Source organism: Eleginops maclovinus, chromosome 6 (assembly GCF_036324505.1).
Source record: "Eleginops maclovinus isolate JMC-PN-2008 ecotype Puerto Natales chromosome 6, JC_Emac_rtc_rv5, whole genome shotgun sequence".
Classification (NCBI taxonomy): domain Eukaryota; kingdom Metazoa; phylum Chordata; class Actinopteri; order Perciformes; family Eleginopidae; genus Eleginops; species Eleginops maclovinus.
In genome coordinates, this window is record NC_086354.1 from 20,747,714 (window position 1) to 20,762,270 (window position 14,557).

At 41.7% G+C, this 14,557-nt stretch overlaps 1 protein-coding gene across 2 annotated transcripts in view; it reads right to left on the bottom strand.

Moving 5' to 3' along the window:
• gnal (guanine nucleotide binding protein (G protein), alpha activating activity polypeptide, olfactory type) overlaps nucleotides 1-14,557 on the bottom strand; it is a 44,301-nt gene that overhangs the window by 6,219 nt on the left and 23,525 nt on the right. For both annotated transcript variants that reach the window (XM_063885525.1, XM_063885526.1), the window contains exons 6-9: nucleotides 1,407-1,461; nucleotides 1,239-1,312; nucleotides 329-387; nucleotides 54-174 (exon numbers count right to left, since the gene is read on the bottom strand). In XM_063885525.1, coding sequence (XP_063741595.1) covers nucleotides 54-174; nucleotides 329-387; nucleotides 1,239-1,312; nucleotides 1,407-1,461 — 309 coding nt within the window. The remainder of the gene's footprint in view (nucleotides 1-53; nucleotides 175-328; nucleotides 388-1,238; nucleotides 1,313-1,406; nucleotides 1,462-14,557) is intronic.

Consider the following 14,557-nt stretch of genomic DNA (forward strand, 5'->3'; position numbering starts at 1 on the left):
CCAATGAGGATCAGTGAAGCAGCCTTACATCCAGCCTTAGATTTCCGCCTCACCTGTTGTTCCAAATACTGCGGAAGAGGTCCAAGGCTTCCCGTAGCCTGTTGGTGTTATTGTCTTCCCTTATTACCATGTTGTAGCTGCTGCTGGCCACCACGAAGATGATAGCAGTGACGTCTAGAAGAAGAGGAAGAGGAGAGGAACTACATGAGGACAGCTCTCTGGCATCATGCGTGTAGGAATAACCCATAAGAGGTGGAGAGCTCCACGGATGAGATGTGTTGGAGGACACTGTGATGTTAAGTTCATGATGAAGAAGGGAAAGTCTCACCGTTAAAGCACTGGATCCATTTTCTCCTTTCATCTCTCTGGCCTCCAACATCAAACATGCTATGGAGGAGACAACACACTGGGTTAGACTCAACAACACACGTTCCTGCACTGTATAATCAAAGAGTTCATGTATTGAGCAGGCCTGAGGACTATTTTCATAACTTTTAGCAAATGTTTAGAGGGATTTAAATCTTCTCCTGATCTCAGGTCTGATGCTCAAAAAGGGATTGTAGATCTTATGAAGACAAGTCAAGTTAAAGATTTCATTTATAAAATACATGAAAGTATAGCATCATTTGCAAATACCCATTATCCTATATATCCTAAAAAACCAAGTAATATTAAACATTTAAGTTAAATAATGAGAAAGGCACACCCGCAGGGGGATTGTGTGCCAGAGCTTTTATATCAATCTTTCAGGAAGATATCATTTGAAACAAAGGCTCGATTCAGATTGCAGAATAAGTCTGTTGTGTCTGCGGCGGCAGAAATGGGTCATCTCATCTGACATCATCCAAAACTGTTAAAAAACAAAGACTTTATCTTCTATTGGCTGCTTTTATAACTGCAACCAATGGGGGAAACGTTCATCCTAACCGTGATTACAGGAACAAAAGTGAGGCAAAACAGGAAGCAGATTTATGCTTTTTTGAAAGAAAAACTACTTCATGTTTGGGTAGACCCCGCTGCTTTCTGTGGCACTGGGGGATTTGGGATTTTGAGATGGAAATAGGCATTATTTTTGCTAATGTTAAGATAAGAATTGTGTTTTTGGGGCACATACATTTTTTTCCATCTAGTATGCGTATGTAATATATATTCCTAGTTGCTATAATACACCATTATTAAAGGATATACCAGCCAAAGGAACAGCCGTCTGAGCCGAGTGAACGCTGAGCAACACTTACTGAAAGTTCACTTTGTCTACTTGGAACCTCGTCTCGAAAATCCCTGAAGTTAACACTCGGCAGCGTAGCAGGTCCTGGAAAGGAAGACGTGTTGAGTTCAGTTAAATTTGAGACAAGCTTTATGAGGCGATTTCCAGACTATAGAGTGTGCATAGTGATGAGACTGACCTGGTCTGTTGGTGTGTAGTCATTCTGTCTTACAGAGTCAATTCTGTCCAGGAAACTGCAAACAAAGAAACAACACATGCTTAATAAGGCTGCAAGAACATCAGTTAGTTTATCATAGTTCAAACAATTCAAAGAAAATCAATCAGATAAATCTCCATATTTAATGATTTCTAAAGCATGAACAGAGAACCAGAGCTCGTCTCACTGAGAAACCCCAGGCCTCTTTCAACACAGTGTTTTCTATTTACCAACAAGCATCACATCTGATCACACGTCACATATTTCATATCATTCATGAAACCCGTTGTGCTGCGTCAGTTCCAACAGTTATTCATACGCTCGTGTGAGATCCACTGGAAGCTTCATAAGGCGGCCGCCATGTCTGCCTGCCTCTCTGTAGGCCGGTGTTGAGGCGGCCGGTCGCCACAAGAGGGCAGGGCTGCTCAGTCTGGGCTATTTTGGTCTGTCTCTAGCCAGAGTGATTACATAAGGCGGTTATTGTGGAGGTTAGACAGCTTGCTGCTGCCGTCTCTTCACTACTGAGGGAGCATGTGCAGCAGCAGCAGCAGCAGCAGCAGCAGCAGCAGCAGAGGCTCAGGACAGCGGGGCCAGGGACACAGGGTCAGTCAGGCCCCTGGACGGTCTGCATCACCCAGTTACAAGACTAAATGTATAGGCCTTGTTCTTCACCTGAACCAGGGTGCTTCACAATGCCTTATTTTGGGATCCAACTTCCGTTTCAAGACAGAAGTGCTTTTACTATCGACTAAAAAAAGCTCCATTACTGCACTGCTGTGAGAAAGCACTATACAGGATATATATTACTATTCACTTCAAGCTACTGTAAACCATTTGTTTTATTGTTTAATTCTGTATATTTTATAGTGTTTGGATACTCCTCTGAATATATGCCCTTTTTTTTTTACTGAGAATATATAAATATTGTTTATATGTTTGTTTTTTATTCTATTTTCAAGTCATTTTGTTATTCTTTTAGATTGATGTCACAATGCTGCTGTGACAAAACAATTCTACCAACTTGGGATGAATAAAGTGTCTAAGAGTGAAGGTTCAGCAGGTCTCCCCTCTAGGTTTAGCTCTGTTTCCTGAAGGGTCTTACTACAGGACCAACAGCAGACCACGATCCAGATGATCTGGGGCCCAAAACAAAAATATCTTTGGTCTATAAATATGTTTGCCAGCATGAAATGTAAAAGTGTTACTCTCTCTTTAAGGACCTTAACAGTGAAGGAATAAACGTCTCTCTTGCTCTCTCTCTCTGGTTCATCAATTGAGCTTAAAACATGTGTTGATTAATTGATTACAAGTTCAAAATAAATTAAAAATCAATCGGTTTTTTGAGAAAACAATAAACCTGATAATGACGACTAGTTACCAACTGCAGCTCCATTTTAAACCCTTCATCACTCATCAGCAGTCCATGATAACGCTTATGACAGCAATGCTATTTAATAACAGTAAACAATGGAGAGAGTGATACAAATTAAGTAAAAGATAAAGCAGAGGATTATCCTTCATTTTTCGCCAAAACCATCTGTAGCTTCAGGATGTCATAAGACACGGCTGAAAGCGATCAGCGTTAGCTCCGTTAAGGAAATCTATGACTGCATACATTCGTCAACAACCTTTTTTCAGACAAGACGACTACGAGGCAGCACGGACGTCATTAAACACAGACTGTGCCGGTATCAACGAGACTAAAAACAAGACTTGAAAATAGTTACAATTCTCCTGGACTAGGATAAGATTAAGTCCCCAGACTTTAAGTCAACTTAATCTTGACCTAAAAAAACAAATTGAGTTTAACTAAATATCAATAAACCGGCATTTAAGTAAGACTAAAGACTTAAAATGAACACTAAGGCCTGACTTTTGTGTTATGGTTGTCAGTTCAATTCACCCCGAAAAGAAGCACATTTAATAAACTCCTGTAGAATTAAATAAGCCGGGGAATGAATGCTCCATTATGAAGCATTAGATAACAGAGACAGCGCTCATGTGCTCTGACAATGTTTTCAACACACCGACTTCATTTCTTCCCCTCAGTCGGCTAAAAAAGGAGAAGTAAGGCTATTTCTGAAGGAGAACTAGACTGTGTTACACCAAGAAGACGTATCTACTGTATCACCACACTTTCAAAATGCATTCCCATAATGCAATATGATTGTTTTTATTGACTTCTTAAATTAGCTTTTACAATGTCTCCAAAATGACTAACGCATGCCACGTTACCACAGACTAAAGTGCTTATTTATTATTTTAGTGCACACTACAGTATGTACTTATTAACCAGACCAGGTATGCCGAGTCATCTCTCCAGGCTGAACAGAGGTCTAATCCAGCAGGAAAAAAACTCCCACAATCCTCCACACCTCGTCTGTAACTAATTGACCTTCGGACAGTTGTTCTAAATAAGTTTGATATCTAAACATGTAGCTTTAAATAACTTTATGACCACAAGTAGGGCGATGTTTTACAGAACAAGAGTTCACGAGACCTGAAGAGGAACGAATAGACAATGTCTAAAAGTTAAGATGATGACTTTATCAGCTGGAAGCTTCCTTTGGGCTTCACCTCACCTAAAAAGGTTAGCATGGTTTCTACGGACTATAAAAGGAACAGCAGTACTAGCTCATTCAGAGTTGTTTTAGACCTTACTAGATATTTTCAAATGTGCTAAATATTAACATTTTATCTTCTATGAAATAGTTCAACTATAACAAAAAGCACTAAAATGTCCACGCCATTCCCTAAAATTCAAGATGGTGTCATGAAGTTGCGCTTATGTTTTCCTTCTTGTTTGTGTGTCTAATAAGTTAGAAGGGAGGTCCATTATACAAGTCTCCTGCTTCTTAACCTCTTTTGACACTGGAATTTCTTCTTTATTCTCATCGTTTAAAATAAAACTAAGAAAACCTGAACGCATTATCATGAAACAGAAATAAGCCATGATCGGTACCAGCGAACACGTTAGCATCATGTCGGGTTAAGATCAACATTTAACAAGTTACACAATAATCAATTTTTCCAATCAGTGCTTCCCTGGAACCAAGGCGAACAAAACCAGCAAACCCATTGAACTGCACAAGACACACACATCTAAAAATATACACACAGCAGAGTATCACAAACACTCGACTCCCCTGAGCAGAGACTGTTTCACACACACAAAAACAAATGCAAAAACTTCCAGAAATCCAGCTTTTTACCCCAGCACTGCAACAATGTGGGAGTATTTTTAGTCAGTCATCATGCAGAAACCTAGCAAGGTTATAATTACTGAGTGCTTTGTGACTGCCATGTGACAGAAGTACTATTGGCAGAGCACTGGAGAGCCAAATATAGTGCTTCTACACAGTAAGAAAAAAATAAAACAAGGATCCAGGGGGGGGGGGGGGGGACTGAAAAAGATAACATCGATTACCAAGCGGACGTCCAGACAATGCTTTTATCCAAAAGGTTTGGTGCAGTTTTCAGAGGCTGTTCTGGTCCGGCGCTACAAATAGACAAGCTGGATCTCATGTCCGGGGAAATCTGCGGCTCTTGTCGGTTTCTTCAATTTCCTCCCAGAACTATTCTCTGCTGGGATCGTTATGTGATGTGGTCGCTTTGTTAAATGTGTGGATTCAAGGGGACAACAGGCCACCAGTTTTTTTCCACTTTGTTCCTGGTATGTGTACAATACATGTATTATGGTTTTGGTTTTTTTAAAGAATTTGTTGCTCTGCTTTTTCCACTTAAATCCAAACCATCACACCACATTAATCGGGCACATCTAATCTGTGACAGTTTGTTCTTAACGGGCATGTTGAATAAAATAATGAACTTTACCACTATCTTGTCTATTAACGGTGCCTCTCTTTCTGTCTGCGGGGCTTGTCTCTGTATTTAACCAAAACACACTGTACTCGTCCTGCGGGCCAGTCTGTGTTGCTATGTATAGTTTTTGTTGTGGACAATATCACTTGACTTGGCCTGGTCTTTCCGTGTTGTTGGCCTCATCTTTCCATAAAACAGACACAGGCAGGAGCTCATCCACACACCAACATGTTGAGGGACAGTTGATGCGGGGAGGGGGCCTCGGGCCTCCGATCCCACGTGGTTTCGGCTCACATGTGACAGTCCATTGAGCAGAAAAGGGGGGGAAGAGGGAAGATGGAGGTAGTGGAGAGGCGGGGGCATTAAAACGCTTCACACCGCAGCTCGGGGACATGGGTCACACAGCTCTACGGGTTATTCTTTCTAAACCAGAGCACCGATACAAGCTCCTGTAGCATTAGGTATCTTTTTTTAAAGACACAACAAACAGATTGGCCTAAATGCAAATAAAGCTAAAGACAAAAGAAAGTAAACCAAACAGCAACAAAACCATTCTAACATTCAAAATAAACTTTATGCATCGAAACAACACACATCCAAAAACAAAGAGCCCGTTGTTGAACAAAAGTGAAATAAAAAAACTGTGAAAAGTCATCACAACGCTGGAATAAGGGCTGGAAAAAAGTCCCCGGCAACCTTCACACCGGCCAACAGCTCCCAGCCTCATGTGCTCATTTGATAATTGGGTTGACTTTTTACAAATAGTGGAGCATCTTTAATTAGCAGAGCAGAGGACCCGATCAATAGTTTCCATATTTTGAGCCGCTCAGGCCAGCATAATGGACTTTCACTTTAGTCTCCAACTGACTGGTGACAGCGCTCTAAAGCTCACTGCTGGACAGCACAGCCTCACCGGGTCTAGCTGGTAAAGAAAAAAGCTTTTTTTTTTTTAGGACCTTTACATATTTCCTGGTGCTGTATATTAACTGTCGTTCGGTTTAATCTTTTGGGTATTTGGCTGTTAACAAAAATAAGTATTTTTAAGTAACAATCCGTGACATACACTAAATATTGCTGAATTTCAACCAACTCGAGTTAAAGTTCAATGACGGAAATGATAAAGCAAACCACTGATCTATTAGAAGTGCAAATTGTGATGAAAATGACAGTGATGAAAATGACTGCTCATCATTAAACAGGACACTATTAAAATGGGATCACCAACCCACATCTTTAATCCATTAATCAATTATCAAAAACTTTAGCAAAACTTTGAGCATCCTTAAATAATATGTCAGCCAAACCCGTAAAAGCTGGTATATTCAGTGGGAAAAAACTCAAGAGATTAAAGAAACAGCCAGCATTTCAACTTTTCCTCTCCTAGTGTTTCCAAGTGGTATCATTGTTGGTGCTGCTGTGTCCTTCCGTTTTCTCTTAGACCTACCGACAACACAGGACACACTGCTTTTGTTTGTTCATGTATCATTAGCAACATGGCTACGGCTAGCAGCCTGGTTAAACACACAGTAGGCCGGTTTTGATACTTCCTGATCTAAGGTGGAATAAAACCGGTTTACCACTAAGGGCCTTAAAACACCATCATATTATATTTCAACTTTTCCCTTTAATGCTTTATCTTTGTTGTCACAAAAAAAGACTGTAAATTGAGCAGGTTTGGCACACACAGAAAGTAAAAGGTGGAGCTGTGCAGGATCTTGGTCACCTGGTGGAAAGATCTGAGCCCGGAGTTCACCTCAATCCATCCAAACAGGAACATTGTGCAGTTTGGAAGATAGTTCTCAAACTAGACAAATCCATCAACGGCTCAGTGGGTACTTCCTAAATATAGGAGCAAGAACGGAGACACTCCTGAAAGTCAAACCAAATCTTGTGTAAACAAAAGTGCCTGCTTAATCTCAAGGCCGCCAATTCGCCTTCCAGGGCCGCATCAAGCCATGGTTTTGAAAAGGTGTTGTATAAAAATGTAAAATACATTGAAATGCCATTTTCGTCTCTGTTCAATGTCGTCGTGGACCATTATGTTGCCTCTGCTTATAAAGACTCCTAAATTCATGCAGCAGTGGGAACACAGAGATCATGTCAGGCCTGAACCGTATCCCTGTGGAGCTCCCAGCTACAGTTCTCATAGTGAAATTGACTTATGGGCTTCTCTAAATAATGTTGAGGCCCAACATCGATACACTATCTGTCAGCTACTGAATTAGTCTGTGCCAAAAATAGAAAACAAAAATAAAAATAGTCTAATCAACAATATCGAGTAGGTTTCAATTCTCTCGCCCGTAAACAACCACAGCCTCCATGTCAAATTAAATTAGTTGTTCCGCTTCCAAGTCAACCGGTGACCCAGTGAAAATGAGCTTTTCCTCTTTTCCCCTAATCAAAAGTCAATAACCACTGACTAATATCAGACAGGGGAGTCTACAGTGTCAGTGCTGATTGCATAAGCCTGAACCGAGCCCTGCTGCCTGAACCGGGCTGCCATTACGAATCCACCAAAACAAGAAGGAAATACAGTCTCTCCAAAAATACAAGTGAATTCCCTTTTCAACCATTTTTATTCAAAGTTTCCATTGTTGATACACGCCAGGACAGTTCTTGTTTTTAAAATACATGTTATATCAGTAGCATACAAGACAAAAACACAAAATAAAAAGGGGAAAAACAATAGTATAAGTTATATGCTCATAATAGCATGACTAAGAGGTATATCTAAACAACCTTAATAATATTAGTTAATATTTAAGAGACAACATTCACGCTACAGGCTTATTTATGAGTGTGATATAAGTCCAAAAACGATCCGAAGATGGTGCCTTACTTACTTCATCCTGTTAAACTCAGATAATTCTGTTCTAATTTATTTCAATTCTGTTGGTTTTTTAGTGTTGTTCTGTAACTATTGTCTTATCAGCAACTGCAATGCTACCACTATTACAAAATGTCCCCACTTGTTGTTCATTTGGTCACCTCTCAGAAACAATCCTGGACTTGAACTGTCATTTTCTTCCCAGCCAATTGCTCAAAGATTCCCAAAGAAGGGATGGTTGATTGGGTGGTTCCCAAACACAGTCTACCTTAGTCCCTTTGTCTTTATGTCATTTCCTTTTACACTCTTTTTTAAAAGATGTCAAAAATGCGCATCCTCTGCCAGAACTCCAGCCGTCAGGGCCTGGGTGCTGTTTGTGTAGTTCCCAAACTGGCCTCCGGGTGGCATCCCTTCGCTCCTGCTGCACACAGCCTCTCTTCCACACTGACCCTGCCTGCTTTTAGCAGCTGGGTTCCCATGGCAACCCCAGTCGGTCCATACCACTCCTCTCTCTCGTTCTCGCTCTATCCCCCCGTCTCTTCCTAAGCCAGGCCGCACTTGTATCCTTCCATTCCCAGACTCTCCCATACATCAACACAAAGCAGAACCGTGCTCTGTGCTAGCGTTACACTGTATTTGTGTCTCTGTGTGAGTGTGTGTGTGTGTGTGTGTGTGTGTGTGTGTGTGTGTGTGTGTGTGTGTGTGTGTGTGTGTGTCTTTGGTGGGAGGGCACAGCAAATTTAGGTTCATGAAGACTGGAAGATTATTTTAGAGTGCCACCGTCTCACGCACACAACCAAAAATAAGTCACATTTCCAGTCAAATGTAGCTGAAATACAGACTACACAGTCTGTATTTCAGTTAGTAAAGAGACACAAAGTGTGTCACAACATGACAGTTGTGATAAATTTGACGAACACAAGGTTATAAGAGTTGAGAGCTGAACCGTGGGGATAATTGATAAGGATGTTACAAGTCACGGAGCAGTCAATAGGAGTCCCATGAGATGGGCCCCGTTACGGTAATGCACACTGTAAAATCACTCTGTTTGGCCCAGAGGTAACTGCGGACTGGGGTGATGTTGTGACGGCTTGTAACAAGCCTGCACAGAGAAAGCACCACATCCTTGGTGCAATCCCCAAAAAAAAAAATGGAAATCACAGCAGCGTTTATAGACGCTGGGATGCAGCTAGTCAACAAATTACCAAGGGAGTTTCTGCTGTCATGTTCAGGGAGGTCACAGGACACACACACACGTCATTTTGGGCAACTTGCTTTCAAGTAAAATGTCATCCCTAACTTTTACAGTACAAGTCACATTCCACCATTTTACCCAATTTTGACACAGCTGTAAAACATAATGGATTTAATTGCAGATTATTATTTTAACTTAAAATAAAAGTTATCACTACTTTCTGAATTGACAAAAAATGGCCCACTCAGTTGTCTAGAGGTACAGATTGTGTGAGTTTTGTTAGCAAAATGCTAGTGGAGTCCAGTGAAAACACACTTACAGTCGACTAATGTTTGTTATTTTAGACGAGAGAGCCGTCTGTATTTACATACTCAGGATTAAATCATATGTATGCAGCTGATTTATGTATTTAATGGTTACAATATACACTCTGTCAGATTTATAGAAATGAAAGTAGTTTCCATTGTTTTCTTTCTGATCAATCTGACAATTACTTTGAGTGGTCTGGAAAATGTGTAGAAAATACCAACACATACCAAACTCAATTTCCATAAACCCAAGGGCATCAAAGTCCTTGTTTTGTCAACCAATACACTAAATATAATTAGTCTATTTGCTACCAGCCACCAAATGCTGGTGAAATATCCAAGTGGGCGGTAGATTAGCTTTACTAACCAGCCAAAAAAACAAACATCTAACATCTATAATTAAATTTGAACATTCACTTACACATCATTTTGCACCCTGCACACACCAAAGAAAAACACCTAATCTAAATGATGGCACAACTGGATGTTTGCATTTACTTAAGAAATAAAATACATGTGCAACCAAAATATTAGCAGATTACTTTTTCTGTTTCCTGTGTTTATGCCTCAGCAGACACTGAAGGACTAATGCAGTGTGTAGCAGCTTACACAAGGGAACATGCAACTACATTACGCCTTTGTTTAACCTACCAGCTGGAAAAACACAATAGGTGTGGACTGGAATTACATTCTAAATAAATATTGCTTTAGGGTACAGTATTTCCCAGAAGAACCACCACGGCATAAGAAGAGGAACCGGATGTTCCCCTGACATAATGTAGCGTTATGTCAGGACACTTTAAGATGGGCTCCTTATCTATGTGGTCAGTATGTAGAAGCTGCAGAAACTCAGCCTAAGAATGCCTTCAACAATGAGTCAACCAACCAAACCGCCCAACCATGGCTTGTGCTGGAGCCAAATGTTTACTTAAGTTAGCTTCCGAGCTACGTCCTTTAGCCAAGCCTGATGAAACAGCCAACAGCTCAAACTGTCTAGGCAAACAAACCGCTGTGACAGAAACATATAAAAGCTTTCTATTAATAGCTTTGTGCCCCCCTCTGACCACATTCCACAGAAGGTGAAAGTTGAGTCTTGTTTGACTAGTGGTCGAGATGGAAGGAGACCTTATTCCTGGGTGTGGCTGGACACCGCTAACTGCTAGCCTTGATGCTAGCCAGCCAGGCCTAACCGGCTACACAACCTGAGGTACAGCAGCACACAAACTCAGAGCAGGCGCTGGGGGTTTGAAAGGGCCCATGTGATAGAAAACATGCTAATGTCAATGCTAAACACACGCGGTCATGTGCTTTTTGATGGATTTTGCACGGCTCCAGGTCTGCTGCTGTGATAGGCCGGCTCGGCAGCAACAGGGAGAGTGTGGAGCTGGGAGCCCCTGTCATGATTAGACAGCAAAATGTCTCCTCCCGTGTCAAACCCTGCTTTGATCAATTCACCCCTCCCTTCTGTCTCTAGCAGTGGCAAAATGGTTGAGCTGTGTATTTGTGTGTAGTAGGGGGAGACAGAGGGAGCAGGAAAGCGTATGGGTGCATTCATACACTGGCGATGATTTGTTTTATGTCAGGGCATTAAGAGGAGAGAAGGTATGGCCGGACGGTGAGTAGTTCCTCTCACACACACACTCGCACACAAAACCAACACAGAGGCGTTTTGTGTCTCACCTTCTGCTACTGACCTTCCCTTTGTTTACAGCGCATTGCCGGGATACTCCCTTTGATTCGGCTGCGCACACGTGACCCTCCGCCAGTTTCTGCTCTGCAGTGCTGCTGCTAAAAATAGCCTCAGCTTGCCCTGGCTCCACAGCTAGTTTACATAAGCTCTAAGGGGGGTGGAAGGGGAGGGGGAGAAAAGGGAGCGACAGAGGGGGGAGAGAAAGGAGGGGGAGCCTCAGTGAAGAGAGAGAGAGGGAGAGAGGAAGAAGAGGAGGAGGGGGGGGGGGGGGTGTATGGACGACCATTCCACAATCTCTGAGCAGGGAACCTGCAGCGCCACTGCTGTCCTCCAGCAGTCTGTGCCTTTACACTCCTGGTCAACAGCAGGGTGTGTATGTGTGTGTGTGTGTGTGTGTGTGTGTGTGTGTGTGTGTGTGTGTGTGTGTGTGTGTGTGTGTGTGTGTGTGTGTGAGAGAGAGAGAGAGAAAGGTATGTGTGTGTGTCAGTGTGTACTGTATGCGTGTGTGTAGTCGGCACACAGTAACAGACTCGCAGATATCCGCCATTCACAAGCCTCGCTCTGTGTCTCTGTCTGTCCTTTAAAATGGACGCACATTTTAACCCAAAAATAAAAATCTATTTATAGATACAATTCCCCTTCTTTAAGTGGAACATAAACTCCCGTTTCTCTCTGCAGCGCTGCTCATATCAAACATTCAAAGAGACAAAACTAACAATTAACACAAACAAACTAGACACAACATACATTTGCTAATTTGATAAGTAAACAGATGAAAGAGACTCAACATGTTGACAGGAAGTCAGGCTATTTTAATCATTTATTTGAATATGTTCGTTTATATAGTATCTATAATTTTACTAATAGAGCAATGCCTGCTTTCAAATGAGATCCAACTCATAGACAAACCTAAATAGAGTCTGTCACAGCCTCTGGTCTCTAGAAACAAAATAAAAACACAGTGGCAGTGTAGCTAATCTTGTGACATGTAGCATGCTATGCTGGGCAGCTTTAGGCTCTCTTAACTGTTTCCAAATGCCCAGACAGACTGAGAGCTTTCTTAAAACTACAACTTTAATCTTCAAACAACATTCACCGTACTTTAAACACAGAAAGAAACATGAATATTACTCGCTTTCTGGACCCACACTTTGGGTTTACACACACTGTGGAAGAGGCTTCACAGAGGGAACAACATGTGTTCTACAACATCCTCTCTGCTGTCGCTTTCTGGCCTCAAGAGAGGACTGGATAGATAGGCTACGAGAGAGCGAGAGAGCATGAGGGAAAGTGGGAGAAAGAGAGAGAGAGAGTCCCACAGGGGGCTCTAACAACCTTAAGGACAGTGGTTTGTGTAGATGGAGTCCCACTGATCTTCCAGTAGATCAGATTCTACCGTTTCAGCTCAAAACCACTCCTTTCTTTTTCCTCAGAAATCATGCACACAAACACACTCTCAGATATATTCAAACAAACACACACACACACACACACTTCCATAGTGCCCTCTTTGATTATGCCTCCCCAGTCAGCTGACAGCGGGGTCATCTGATTTTAGCAAGCGACACAAAGGTTTTTGTTAATCTGGATTAAGGCACTTTATGATTCTTTATAAAGCAAGTATTTATTTATTTAGCGTTTGGTGTAGTCATACTTATGATGTGAGTTTTGCTGTAGTTTAAAAAGCACAATTTACTAGAAAGAGATAAGAGATTAAACTGAAACCTTTGAGGCTATTTTTAAAAGATGTGTTTACTGGAAGTGGCTTCAGCCCTCAACAAACAAAAACATGAGGATTCCAAAAAATAGATATACATCATCATCCATCATTTATATAACAGGATCAAAGCTTAAAACACACCAAGCTAATTACACGTTGTATTTGTTCTGTCTTTAAACTACTGAAAAAACCCTATTCATCTATCCACTCCCTCTTCTCTCTAGTTGTTAACGTGTATGGACTCTTCTGATTTAACTGTGTTTTAACAGATTCTACGCCTTTTAAATGCTACCTGTGACTTTAGATATCATTCAAAACATAGATCACAATGGTTTAGCATCAAATGTTGCTCTGACTGCAGTGAGACAAACATCCAGGCATAAATAAATAACTGTTATGTGTTAAAATCCAACTATCTGAAACGAGTTATTACAGTGAAACATGTAAGAAGAGCCCTGTCAGAATCCGCCTCTTCTGCTGGTGTTATGCTGTGGAACATCAAAGCCACTAAAACATTATGAAATGAAGCAACTTATTGGTGACAGGAAAAAGCAGCAGTGACATGCAGCCAGTGTATAAATATCGCTCTCTCGGGCTCTTCCGTGAACAGAAGAGGCTCCTTATTGAGGAGATCCACTGTTTGCGAAGCGTAGCCCCTCTGTTTCTGTAGGCCCTTCAGGGGCCGGGGCTGGCTGACAATGCCGGCCATTCTTAGCACTTTACTGCCCCAGATGACTGTGTCAGTGGCCCCCAGGCTGGTGACAGAGTCCCGTGACCAGCACTACATCCCAACCCCGGCACCAGCCCAGCCCCAGCCCCAGCCCCAGCCCCAGCCCAGCCCAGCTCCAGCTCCAGCCTAAGCCAAGGACCAGACCCAGCCCTGGATATGTCGATACACAATCCCATCCCTGAGACCCGGAGATCTGTCCCATCACAGCTGTACCCCGCCATCCACGACCCACTACATAACATCACATCCCGACTTGTGATGTTCCTTGGGAATTAAGAAAAATGTGTGACAAATCGAGTGTCATTTGGAGAAAATATGATGCACTGAGTTTGATCAAGCAGAATACAAATCGGTTTAAATGTTAACATGCACAACCTTTACTTTTACTCATCTTGAATACAACAGAGATAGGATTTGGAAAGTTCAATTTATTTAATTTAAAAAAGTGTGAAAGGCCGTCGTAGAGCTCAGTGGGTAGAGCAGGTATGCAACTCTTTGTCGGATAATAGTAGATAAGTTGTTTTGTTAAGCTGCAAACATGTGTTGATTAATTCATTACTACTTTGATTAATCACTTTGTTGTTTTAGTCGGTTTAAGTTTTTCAAAAGGTTTTTAATTTGATATTCAGACTATAAAGATAGCAGTAAGAGGGGGTACAATGATCCATCCATCGATTCAATGAGCAACGATCCAATAGCAACGCTGCGATGGGAAACACTGATACATATTGCTGTTAGCTAGCAGTGCTAGTGTGTGTTCAGTTAATTGTCTTCAACTCTAAAGACTCAAGACAAGCACCAGTGTCTTGCTAGCCACATGCTGATAAAAGTAAAGGGGGTT